This window comes from Vulpes lagopus, chromosome 6 (assembly GCF_018345385.1).
Source record: "Vulpes lagopus strain Blue_001 chromosome 6, ASM1834538v1, whole genome shotgun sequence".
NCBI classification, from domain to species: Eukaryota; Metazoa; Chordata; class Mammalia; order Carnivora; family Canidae; genus Vulpes; species Vulpes lagopus.
Genome location: NC_054829.1, coordinates 30,052,577 through 30,064,862, shown reverse-complemented (window position 1 = coordinate 30,064,862; position 12,286 = coordinate 30,052,577). Strand labels below are relative to the sequence as shown.

At 43.1% G+C, this 12,286-nt stretch overlaps 2 protein-coding genes across 5 annotated transcripts in view; one reads left to right on the top strand and one right to left on the bottom strand.

The window, feature by feature from the left end:
* SUSD6 (sushi domain containing 6) overlaps window positions 1-12,286 on the top strand; it is a 97,997-nt gene that overhangs the window by 6,965 nt on the left and 78,746 nt on the right. The window contains exons 2-3 of one of the 4 annotated variants that reach the window (XM_041758002.1): window positions 7,108-7,185; window positions 9,184-9,280. The exons of 1 other annotated variant lie outside the window; for it this stretch is intronic. The gene's annotated coding sequence lies outside the window, so the exon portion shown is untranslated. The remainder of the gene's footprint in view (window positions 1-7,107; window positions 7,186-9,183; window positions 9,281-12,286) is intronic. 2 more of the 4 variants (XM_041758000.1, XM_041758003.1) reach the window with 2 other exon arrangements.
* LOC121492520 (metallothionein-2-like) lies at window positions 8,950-11,629 on the bottom strand. Its single transcript, XM_041757790.1, has 2 exons — window positions 11,621-11,629; window positions 8,950-9,251 (listed from the first exon to the last, which is right to left on the bottom strand). The coding sequence occupies exons 1-2, from the start codon at window positions 11,627-11,629 to the stop codon at window positions 9,051-9,053; spliced, it is 210 nt and encodes a 69-aa protein (XP_041613724.1). The 3' UTR covers window positions 8,950-9,050.

Sequence of the window (12,286 nt, the reverse complement as noted above, 5' to 3'; positions counted from 1 at the left end):
TATAGGGCTTTTACTCATGGACCTTAGTTGTACCTGGGGTTAAAAATCTAGATCATGCCAGACACAAAGAGGACCAGATGGTACTGCTGGGAGTGTCATTTCCTCTACACGATCTGCTCCTGGCTGGTTTCACACCATACCAGCCATATTACTGAAATAATGCGGAGCCTCCTCTTGCCCTTGTCCTAAGTGGATCTACTAACATTCGTGGTCAGTAGCTGCTCTTGCTTTTCTTACTCCTTCTTCTTCTCCTCCTTTCTTACTCCTTCTACTCCTCCTTTGTTAGTGTCTCCTAGGTCACTACCAGAAGCTCTTGAAAGTATGCCTGTACAGGCCACCTCATTTTTTTATTAGAGGATCAAGATGGTTCCACACCAGAGAAATGTGGGGCACAAGGCACATGCCTTTTGTCCAAGAAGCCAGATAAAAACTAAGAACTTGAGTTATCTTCTCCTGTATCTGTATTACCTTCAGCTGTACCTGGAGCCAAGCCCAGGGATTTCCTTCCAGAAAGTTCCTGCCTGTGTGTGTGTAAATGTGTATGAATGCTGATATAACTTCCCTGACAAAGTTTTAGAGTTTCGGAGTGTGCTTTACTTGGTAATGCAAATTCTATTCCCAAGTGTTAGGAGTCTCAAAAGGCTGAATGGGAAGATAAAGTTTTTATCTGAAGATTCAGATTTTTTAGGGCTCCGGATCCCTAGTCTAGTTGCTCTTTCTAACTGCTGTATGATCAACGTCTCTCTCCTTTGGGCTTGTCTCATTGGAGTCCAGGGTAGTGTGTGGTTCGTGTTGTTAGGAACAAATTTGTGTCTTTTCTGTGATTGTGGTTTTGAACCTAATAGTGAAATTACAAAGAGGAATGAGTCTTTAAATTCAGTTCTTCTGAGGAAGAACAGTTGTTAAAATGGGTGCTATTGTGCTTAGGCTGGGCCTGCTTAACTATTTTATTTATTTTAGAAGCCAGGGCTCCAGATCCCTAGTCTAGTTGCTCTTTCTAACTGCTGGTGCTATTGTGCTTAGGCTGGGCCTGCTTAACTATTTTATTTATTTTAGAAGCCAGGGCTCCGGATCCCTAGTCTAGTTGCTCTTTCTAACTGCTGGTGCTATTGTGCTTAGGCTGGGCCTGCTTAACTATTTTATTTATTTTAGAAGCCAGGGCTCCGGATCCCTAGTCTAGTTGCTCTTTCTAACTGCTGTATGATCAATGTCTCTCTCCTTTGAGCTTCTCTCATTGGAGTCCAGGGTAGTGTGTGGTTCGTGTTGTTAGGAACAAATTCGTGTCTTTTCTGTGATTGTGGTTTTGAACCTAATAGTGAAATTACAAAGAGGAATGAGTCTTTAAATTCAGTTCTTCTGAGGAAGAACAGTTGTTAAAATGGGTGCTATTGTGCTTAGGCTGGGCCTGCTTAACTATTTTATCTCTGTATTGTGTTTCCTTGCGGTTCATAAAACACCACATGCCCTAGGCCAATAGGATGTGTTCTCTGAGTCATTTTCCCCTTTGGGTACCCATTGCCCGGGTGGGACAGTGACAGGTGCTGGTGGCATCCTAGATGTAGTAGGACTTGCTAATGATTGGAAACATGCTGTCTGGGGGGGTTGATGCTCCCTTCCCCCACCCCATTAGCAGTCTAAAACCCTTTGACAACTGCAGTGTGAATACACATCTCTAACTGTGTCACTTATCAGTCCAGAAGGAACCAGTCTTCTTGGGCTGAGGTCATATATGCTAGCTTTCTCTACCTTGGAAAGCCAGTGAGCAGTTTCGTGCTCAGTGGGTAGTGCTTTTGCAGTTGGCCCACTTGAGACATTTTTAGCGAATTAACAGGTAGTATGTTAGCTAGTCCACACCTTTATCAATCCTTGATTCTCATCCAACAGCCAGGTGGAAACTGCCGTGGGAAGGCCATCTACCTCCTTGTTTCAGTCCTGTGGGGATTTTGTTTGTTACATAGCGGGATGGCAAGAAAAACAGGCTCTGGATTTCATAATAGTTCATTGGGCCATCTTTGTTTCCCCTTTACATGCACCTTCTAGTCATAATAGTTTGTAAGCTGATGATCTCGTTGGTCTCTGACCAACCAGGCTGGTGGGAGTCAGATAGATGGTTAGTGCAGAGACCAAAAGGAAGTAAATCTGGTCATTTCTTTGGCAAGTATTTAGTGAATGCCTGTGGTTGGATTAGGTATATGGTTGTAAATAAAGAACAAAATGGACACAGTTTTTGCCTTCATGGCCTTCACAGTCCAGGGGCATACCCATGGTTATTTACTTGAGGGTAGTATTGGAGGAATCTGTTGTGCAAAGTAGACTTTCAATTTGATACTCTGAAGGAATTGCTCTGACTTTTTCAGTGACATATGTGCTCCATCCAGCAATCAAGTTGGAAGAGAGGTAGGCTGGAAAAGTATTTTTGGAGAATCCTCTTGGCCTTCCAGGTGAGAAAGCAAATAATTGCTTTTCCCTGCAGAGTAAGCTCCATCTAGGAGTTTAGTTTCCTGTTTATAGGCTTTATTTAACCAATCAATTTTTAGTGTGGAAATGTTTTCAGACCCTGAAATACCTTTTTTTTTTTTTTTTTTAAATTAAGAAAAGCAGGTGTGGGTTCCACGGTGAGAAATTGGGAGGAGGGAAATAGAATCAGTAGTGTGAATTCTTTAGGGAATATGTTTTTTTCTTCCATTTCCTCCAAGTGTCAATTAAAACAAAATTTTTTTTTAAAGATTTTATTTATTTATTCATGAGAGAGAGAGAGAGACAGAGATACAGGCAGAGGGAGAAGCAGACTCCATGCAGGGAGCCTGATGTGGGACTCGATCCCGGGCACCCAGGATCAGGCCCTGGGCTGAAGGCGGCACTAAACTGTTGAGCCACCCAGACTGCCCCCAAGTGTCAATTTCAGATGTAAATATTGACTTGTGCTATCTCTTGATCTGTCTGTGGCTTTATAACCTGCTGGTACAGCAAAGGATCTAATACAATACTGGCATACATAAGCCTCCCAATAAGCACCTAACCCCATATATTTTACCTCTATGGGTAGCTATCTCTGTGTTGGTCCAGGTTCTAGGCTGAGGTTGGGAGTCACCTGAGGTCAGTGACTGTCTTGTCCACTTCTTTGTACTCAGCTCCTGGATTATTTGGTTGGTTGATAAGTGGTTGACCAGGGATAGAGGATTAAAATCAGTCAATAGAATGAGAGGGCAAAGTGACTTTGAGCCCATGAACTGTGATGACAAGGAATTAAAGAGTGGTATTGATATGTAGAAAATTCTATGAAAATTATATGAAATTCTGGAAAGAGACATTTGGAGGGAGGCCTAGTTTGAGTGAAAAACAAATATAAACAAGGTGATAAAAAGCGGTTAACATTCACCAACTTCACTCTGACTGGTAGCAGGAAAAGAAGACTGCTCAGAGTCTGCAGAGGTGGGAGGAGGTGAAGGAAAGAGAGGGTGCTGGAGGTTCTTCCAAATGTTTTAGCAAGGCCAGTGAAAACCAAACTACAGGACCCCTTAAGAATTTGGTTCCAGGGCGCCCAGATGACTCGGTCAGTTAAGCATCTGCCTTTGGCTCAGGTCATGATCCCAGGTGGCTGGGATCCAGCCCCATGTTGGGCTCCCTGCTCAGTGGGAAGCCTGCTTCTTCCTTTCCTTCTGCCACTACCCCAGCTCATGCTTTCTTTCTTGCTCTGCTGTCTCTGTCTCTATCTCAAATAAATAAATAAAATCTTAAAAAAAAAAAATTTGGTTCCAAGACCAGAGTTACCCCTGCTAATTATCAGGCCCAGATTTTTGGTTCTAGAACTCTATCTTTTAAAAACCTCAGGAGGCATCATTGATCATGGCCTAAATCCAACCTACAAGTGTGTATCTACGTTTGGCCTTATTTACTTAATATATTTTTAGTATCCACTGTGAATCTGGTTGCAGTCAAGGAAGTAGTTAGTAGGATGGCTTGTTTCTGTTTGTTCTCCAGAACTGTGTTCTTTTGGGAGTGGTTCTATTATTTCTCAAATTATAAAATATAATTGTGTGGGTCATCTCCTTTGAAGGTCTCTGCATGCTTTTGGAAAATCACATCTCAAAGAAGGCCAGCTCTCTACAAATGCTCACTGCTTTTCTTGGATATATGTGAGCAACAGCAGAATGAACAGATTTCATAGCCTTTGTCTTAGTAAAACTTTCTGTGACTAGCAACAAGGTAGGTATTTTTCAAGCAGTGTATCTGAATTCATTTATTAATTGAACAAGTATTTATTGAATGCTCTTTCCCATTTAATCATCTCTCCATAGGGATTCTTTGTAGCACACAGACTAACAAATGTTCTACGGTATTTATTTTGGCTTGTCTTTTCCACTCAGATTTTAAGCCCCTTGAGGATGGAGGGTCTGGTTTAAGTCTCTGCTGTGTTTACTATGCAGGCTGGGCATCCATATTAATAGCAATACAGATTTCTTCATTTTACAAAGGGCTTTCAAGTAAGAAGTCCTATAATACTGTGAGGAAGATTTTTTTTTTAAAGATTTATTTATTTATTTATTTATTCATGAGAGAGACAGAGAGGCAGAGACATAAGGCAGAGGGAGAAGCAGGCTCCCTGCAGGAGCCCAATGCGGGACTTGATCCCAGGACCCCAGGATCACAACCTGAGCCAAAGGCAGACACTCAACTACTGAGCCACCCAGGGGTCCCACTGTGAGGAAGATTATGGTCCCATTTTACAAATGGGAAAGCCAAGGCCTTCGGAAACCAGTAGATGTTTAGCAGCTACTGTGCTTCTAGTAAATAGTGACCCTGAGTCAGCTGGGGGCTCAGGCTGTATCAAACATTGGTACCTCATGCTGGGAAATAGGAAACCTCCTGGAATTGCAGACTTGATAAATCTCGACTTTCTCATGAAAAACAATACAGCAACCCTTTCCTGTTCTGCTACCCCATCTCAGCATAGGTACTCTGAAGGTCAACATGTTTTTGTGTACGGTTGGGACAAAAATGTAGAAGTATACAAATCTTGAAAGGTGGCTTTCATCTCCTAAATAGGGAAAAGCATTCCTATATTGTCCAAGGGGCTTTTATTTTTATTTTTGGAGGAGGGGAGAGGCCATAGGGTCAAAACCCTGGTATCTAGAAAACCGTGCAGTTTGGGGTTATTAAAAAGTCCATTTGAGGGTAAGCCAGAGAAGTTGTTCTGAGTTCTTTGAGTCTTAAGGATTCTGATGGGGATTTTGAGCAACTCTGTAAACGCTGTTTCCAAAGGGGGACAGTCTTCACCTGAGAACTTGTGAAAGCTCCTATAGGAACATCCTTCCTTTTTCTGCCGATAAAGGGATGTTGGGTCTCCTGTAGGCAAGGCTTGACCTCCTCTTCCCCATTGTCCTGCCCTTGTTTTCAGAGGCAAAGATGAGTCTGTGTGGGCAGGGAGGAGGTTGGAAGTGAAGGTCCCATTTCACCCATGACAGCTTAGATTTAGAGAAACATAAAGCAGTGCTGATGTTATTGGGGCAGGGTGTGCTTGGACAGCCCTGTCTGTTTTTTTCCATGTAGTTAGGAAAGTGGAGGAGTAAGACTGGCTGTGGGCCAGGCAGTTTCCCCCTTTCCTGTGGTGAATGAAAATGGGCGATTGTTTTAAGAAGTGGGAGGCAAATGAAAGATAGCAGCCCTGGTACTCAGACTAACCACGCTTTCACTGTCAGCTCAGCCATTTTCCAGCTGTATGCTTGATCAAGTTTAACCTCTCTCGTCCTTATTTTTGTCATTTGTAGAATGGGGATGATATTGTTAACACTGCCTGTCTCCAGAAAGGTAGCTACCAAAATATTAATGATTATTTGCTATGGGGCTGATGAAGGGGAACAGGAAAATGGTAACTTTTTAAGCTTTCTTTTTCTGTCATTCGGATTTTTGACTGTTGGCACATATAACTTAAAAGTACTCCCTCATGGGATTATTATGAAAATCAAATAAAGTGGGTTATTTATTTATTTATTAAAGATTTTATTTATTTATTCATGAGAGACACAGAGAGAGAGAGAGAGAGAGAGAGAGAGAGAGAGGCAGAGACACAGGCAGAGAGAGAAGCAGGCTCCATGCAGGGAGCCCGACACGGGACTCGATCTCGGGTCTCCAGGCTCACCCCCTGGGATGAAGGCAGAGCTAAACCGCTGAGCCACCAGGGTTCCCTAAAATGGGATATTTAAAACCAGGTACAGTACCTGGCAACTAAAAAAATACTCAAATGGCAGTCTGTTTGGGGAAGAAGTGATACTAATATTAATTCATGGTCAACCCTTGCTTTTGTAGCGTTAAATTTTCAGTCTGTCCTGTGTGGCTTTGGGTAGTCTCTTTGTTAAGCCACCGGTTTCTTCAACTGAAAATGGGGGTTTATAGTAATGTTTACTATGCATGGGGGCTTGGAGGAGACATATCAAGCAGTTAGCCTGGTATCTGGCATGTGGTTAGTGCTCAGTAAATTAACTGTTATCAGTTGTTATTCTCACAGCTATACTGGAAGCAAGGTGGAGTTATGCCCACTTCAGAGTTACAGAAAGTGAGGCACAGAGTCATTTGGTGACTTGTCTTGAGGCCATGTTGAGTTAGCGGAAATGGCCTTCTCTGTTAACTGCCCTCCTGCTGGAGTCCACACCAACAGTCCTTAGTCTGCTTACCTCTTCTTCCTTCACCCTGGAAGGCCTGCACAAGGATGGGCTTAGCCTCCCTAGGGGAAGACCTCTCTCTGTACCACTTTGGTACTGCCTGTGATTTCCCTCCTGCTCCAGAAAGAACTGTCTGCCTGTTTGTGGGACTGAATGCTTGAGTTGAAGTTAGACTTGATGGGAAATAGATTTTGAGCTTTGCTGCTGTGGGCTTATGTTCTGTATATTCACATTTGCCTGGGGAGGGAGGGCAGTTGGGGGGGGTACCCTGGGTGATTCCTGCCCGGAATTGTTAACAGAAAGTGGGAGTTCCTCATCACCAAACTTAGGGGGTCAGAGCTAATGCCACCAGTTCCTCACGTTGGGTTTGTATTACACTTTTCACCCTGTGTCTTTGGTTTTCTCTTAATCAGACTTTACAACATTTGCCTTGTTCTCTTCTTCATAGGATTCATGAAGTACTTACCATTTGATGAATAATACAAGCAACTCAATGTCAAAAGTTTTACCCATCTAAATTTGCCCAGTGAGTATGGATGGGTATTTATACAGACTTTTGCACTTCATAGTTTTTATGTTGTTTTCATGTGTTTCAAATACACCCTTTTCCAAATTTGCATTTAGTGGTGGCTGGCAAACCTTGTAGTCTATTTTGGAACATATACTTGCTGTAGTATTGCATTCACATTGTATAATTCCACATCAGGATCTGAAGGGCCCTGCTGTTGAGGCAGTCACTTTTCAGTACTTACTACCAGTCAAGTCTGTGCACCTCTAGACAAGTCTGCTCTCATTCCCAGCTTGCTTTCTTTCATTATTTGTGGCTACATAAAGGCCTCCAGTGCTTCCTGTTGGCTTGGCAAAAGGAAGATCCTTGGAGGAGCTTAAAGGCCTTGTGGAAGGGACCCTCTTAATTTTGGCTAATTGCAGAATGAGACTCTACAGTGGAGAAGCTACCCTTGCACCCACTTTACGAAAGCCCCTCTAAAATACAGTTGTTGGGACACCTGGGTGGCTTAGTGGTTGAGTGTCTGCCTTCAGCTCAGGGCCTGATCCTGGGGTCCTGGGATCAAGTTCCACGTACGGCTCCCAGCAGGGAGGCTGCTTCTCCCTCTGTTTCTCTGCCTCTCTCTCTGTGTGTCTCTCATGAATAAATAAATAAAATCTTTAAAAAAAAAAAAAAAACAAGTTGTTCAGGCTGTTTATCATGTTTCTAGAGTATTTATCTGGTTTTTTTTTTTTTTTTTTTTTTTTTAATTTATCTGGTTTTTGAAGACAGACCTGCTTAAGTTGATTCTGGTTGATGTCTGGAAGTGAGTTGGAATGTATGCCCACTTCAGAGTTACAGGAAGCAAGGCACAGATTAATTTGGTGACTTGTCTTACGGCCATATGTTGAGTTAGCCAGGGCGATGCCTGGAAGATTTGGAGGAGATGCTTATAAAAGAACCAAGCTCTGGGTTTATTTCAGGCCTAATCATTGAACTTGCAGGAGCAGCTTCCGTGCACTGGGGAGAGAGGAATGGCACACTGCCTTTGGAGCTGTCATCTAGGATGCCACCTTTTGGGAACCATATTGTAGGCAGTCTTTGGCCTATGTGAAGTCGTGCCTGGGCCTTATCAGAAATGAACCAGATGGTGTTTCTAGTGAAACTGGCAGCTGTTCTTGCTGACAGAATTAATTAAACATTTTTACATGTAAATGTGGAATTATGGGAAGCTTTCTTTTGGGGTTTTAGTCGCATGTGAAAGTGCTGCCCTTACCTTACAGAGGCCTTTATTTCCCCCTTGCTTCTGGCCACAAGTGACTCTCAGCTCTGTGTCTTCCTGTTCCCTCTGGTTACTTTCATCACCAAATGGCCCATTTGTGGTGGGGAGGTTTTAAGGTAACCAGTCTTCTCTCTAGTGTAATTTGAAGGTTGCTGATGAGACCTTGTCCCAGAATGTACCTGCTACATGGATAACACTGGTGACTAAAATGTTCATCATTTGAGTTACTCCTTTCAGTTGAGACATTTGGATGTAGCACATATGATACCTAGAAACAGTGATAGTCAGAGTCATGGCGCCTAGGAAAGAAAGAAGAAAGTGGAGAGTAGGACAAGGTAGGAAGTATTGAGTGCATGGTGTGTGCCAGGTACTATACTTTTGTGGCTTGTCTTCAGTTTCTAGATCAGAAAAGCTCTAAAGCTCAGAAAAGCTCTTTTTTTTGGTTTTTAAAGTCGACAGCTTTTATTATAATTCACGTATTATTTCATAGGGAAAATAACTAGGAATGTAACAGCAAACGGGTCAGAGTTGGACCCAAAACAAAAAGCACCCCAAAACCCCCCACAAACTGTAGGTTTGTACACGTCGCTCTATTTACATCAGGAATAGGCTCTCCCCCACATCAGGCACAGCAGCTGCACTTGTCCGATGCGCCCTTGCAGATGCAGCCCTGGGCACACTTGGCACAGCCCATGGGGCAGCAGGAGCAGCAGCTTTTCTTGCAGGAGGTGCATCTGCACTCTTTGCATTTGCAGGAGCCGGCGCACGTGCAGGAGCCCCCCGCGGCGCGGGAGCAGTTGGGATCCGTGGCGAGAAGAGGCGGCTGGAGTGGGGGCAGCCCGGTGGCTCAGCGTAAGTTTAGCGCCTCCTTCAGTCCAGGCCATGCATGATCCTGGAGACCCGGGATCGAATCCCACTTTGGGCTCCCTGCATGGAGCCTGGTTCTCCCTCTGCCTGTGTCTCTGCCCCCATCTCTCTCTATGTCTCTCTCATGAATAAATAAATAAAATCTTAAAAAGAAAGAAGAAAACAACCAAAGTGGGGGAAATAAAAAGATTGAGGTATTACTTGGAAGGAAGGGGTATATACTGTTGGATGATGGCAGCTTTTCCCTCAGGGAAACTGTGGGGTTTATTTGGGGTCTGGAAGACCAAATAGTCTCTGTATTTAGGCAGGTGGCAGTTGGCCCCACAGGAAGCCTTTTAATCCCTGGTATTTATAGACTGGCCAGGACTCTACTGAAAGGCAACTCCCATTTCAGTTAGGGAAGGCAGCATTATCTGCCTTTGAGATGCTGCATTTATGGATCCCCATTTGGCCCAGCAGGAGGGGCTGGGTTATGCCCCTTATATTATCCTGGTTCCCTGCTGCCTCAGAGGTTGTGCAAGGACACTTCTGCCATTTACCTCTGAGTGACCTCTGACTGCTCTCTCTCCTGTAGATGCTTCTTTTCTTCTCAAAGATTAATTAGGGGACGCCTGGGTGGCTCAGCAGTTGAGCTTCTGCCTTCGGCCCAGGGCGTGATCCTGGAGACCCAGGATCGAGTCCCACATCGGGCTCCCTGCATGGAGCCTGCTTCTCCCTCTGCCTGTGTCTCTGCCTGCCTCTCTCTGTCTCTCATGAATAAATAAATAAAATCTTAAAAAAAAAAAAAAAAGAAAATATAAAAAAAAAAAAAGCCAAAGATGAATTGGGATCAGGACTGGGAAAGGTAGCCCTCTTGTCTGTCTGTGTTCGGGGTAGCCAGGCATTCCCTAGAATAATGATTCTGATGTGTCCCCTAACTCCTTGCCACAAGGCTAGAGTTGCTCTGTTGATGGTATGGTCAAACCCTACATTCAGTCCAATTCAACATTGGTTTATTGATTCTTGCTAGTATGTATGGAGGTGGAATACAAAGATGACTGAGATGGTTTTCCAACTCTTAACTCCAAGGAGATATTGAGTAACTGAGCTCCCATGGTCAGACCAGTTCTTCATTATAGCAGGAAATGTCCATACACTTTCAGTCTTGTCTGACTTAAATCCTTATTGTGAGGACTAATTGTAGCAATAATGAATTGATACTGCTTTGAAAATTATGAAGCTCTAGATTCATGTAAAACTTTTTTAATATTATGAGGTAGACTTACAATAAAAGATAACATGTCGTGGAGTGCTTTCTACCTGTCAGGCACTGTTCTAAGTGCTTTATTTGTATTAACTTGTGTAATCTTCACAGCAGCTTTGAAGTAGGTTGCTTACACCCATTTTATAGTTGTGAGAATTAATGCTAAATTGGATTTAAAAGAACCTTTCTAGAATGGCATGCTGGTACATAGCAGAGCCAGCCTGTTAGGACTGTGGAAATCCAGGAAGAAAGAGCATTCCACCTTAAGGGGAGGGCAGCAAGCAGGACTTACCCTCGGAGACTAGAAAGGAGCTGGGAAGGGTCAGCCTGGTTCCCAGGAAAGTATTAGCATTTCTACATAACTTAATTAAATTACTGAAACCCGTTCTGAACCTGGAGGCATGTTTCTTGTATAGTTATGCAATTGAAATAGATAATTTAAGTCAAGGAAGAAGGATAAAATTGGTGAGCTCACCTATGTGGATGGGCACTTTCTGACATACTAAAACATAGAGCGGCAAACCCTAAAGTAAGTACATCTTTATTCAATTTACACATGAGTACAAAGACCCAGGCAAGGTGCTCTATGTTGGGACTTTAAAGAACAAATATTTAAAAAAAAAAAAAAAAAAGAAGAAGAAGGAATTCTTCCCTTCTCAGCCTTTTCCTGTTGAAGTTACTATTAAGGATATCTGAATTTGATCACTAATATGCAGCATATCCATCTTTGGCCGTTCTTTTCCAGAGCAATTAAGCTCATTTTTGAGGCACATTCTAGCTAGTTTATCTCAGCTGTGGACTATTGGAAACAAGCATATATACACATCGTGGAGAGGGCAATCTCTCCATTAGATCCAAATCTGTAAAGAGAGCTCTGGGAGTTAATGTCTTTGAATTTCTGTTGTAGTCCACTCCACTTTCAACAGCTTTTTTTAAACATGCGGTGCCTGTCTCATTAGCAGTTCAGGGGAATTAGCCTTCAACATCTAATGAATGACCTAGTTCCCAAATTTGCAGCAGCTTCAGAAGTTTCTAGAATGCCCCAAAGCAGTGTTTCACAAAGTGTGGTTAATTAGAATTACCTGATCCATCTTACACCTTGGGAATCAGTTCCCTTGTGGGTGAGGTCCTGGCATTCACATATAAAACACTTCCCTTTGCTCAGGTTCTGAAGTAGAGCTGCAAAGCCAGGTCCAAGCCCACCTCAGGAGGGTATAGAGCTCTCTTCACGCATAGAGTGTGAACAGTCTTCAAGGCTTCCTGTTTTCTTTTATAATGAATGAGAATTTTGCCTCCTGTTCTATAATACATCCAGGATAATTTTTTTTTCAATTTTTATTTATTTATGATAGTCATACACAGAGAGAGAGGCAGATACATAGGCAGAGGGAGAAGCAGGCTCCATGCACTGGGAGCCCGACGTGGGATTCGATCCCGGGTCTCCAGGATCTCGCCCTGGGCCAAAGGCAGGCGCCAAACCGCTGCACCACCCAGGGATCCCCATCCAGGATAATTTTAATATTTAAAATCAATTACATTAATACAGAATAAATTTGACCCTCTACCCTACCGAGATTGTGTGCTTTGGGGTAAGACTGCTTGGTGTCATGAATTGCTAATTGTAATAACCTGGGGCAAGTTACTTAACTTCTTTGTGCCTTGTCTAAAAATGGAGATAGTCCTAATATCTACCTTTTAAGGTTGTGAGGATTAAATCAAATATTACACAGAAAATGTTTAGATCCATG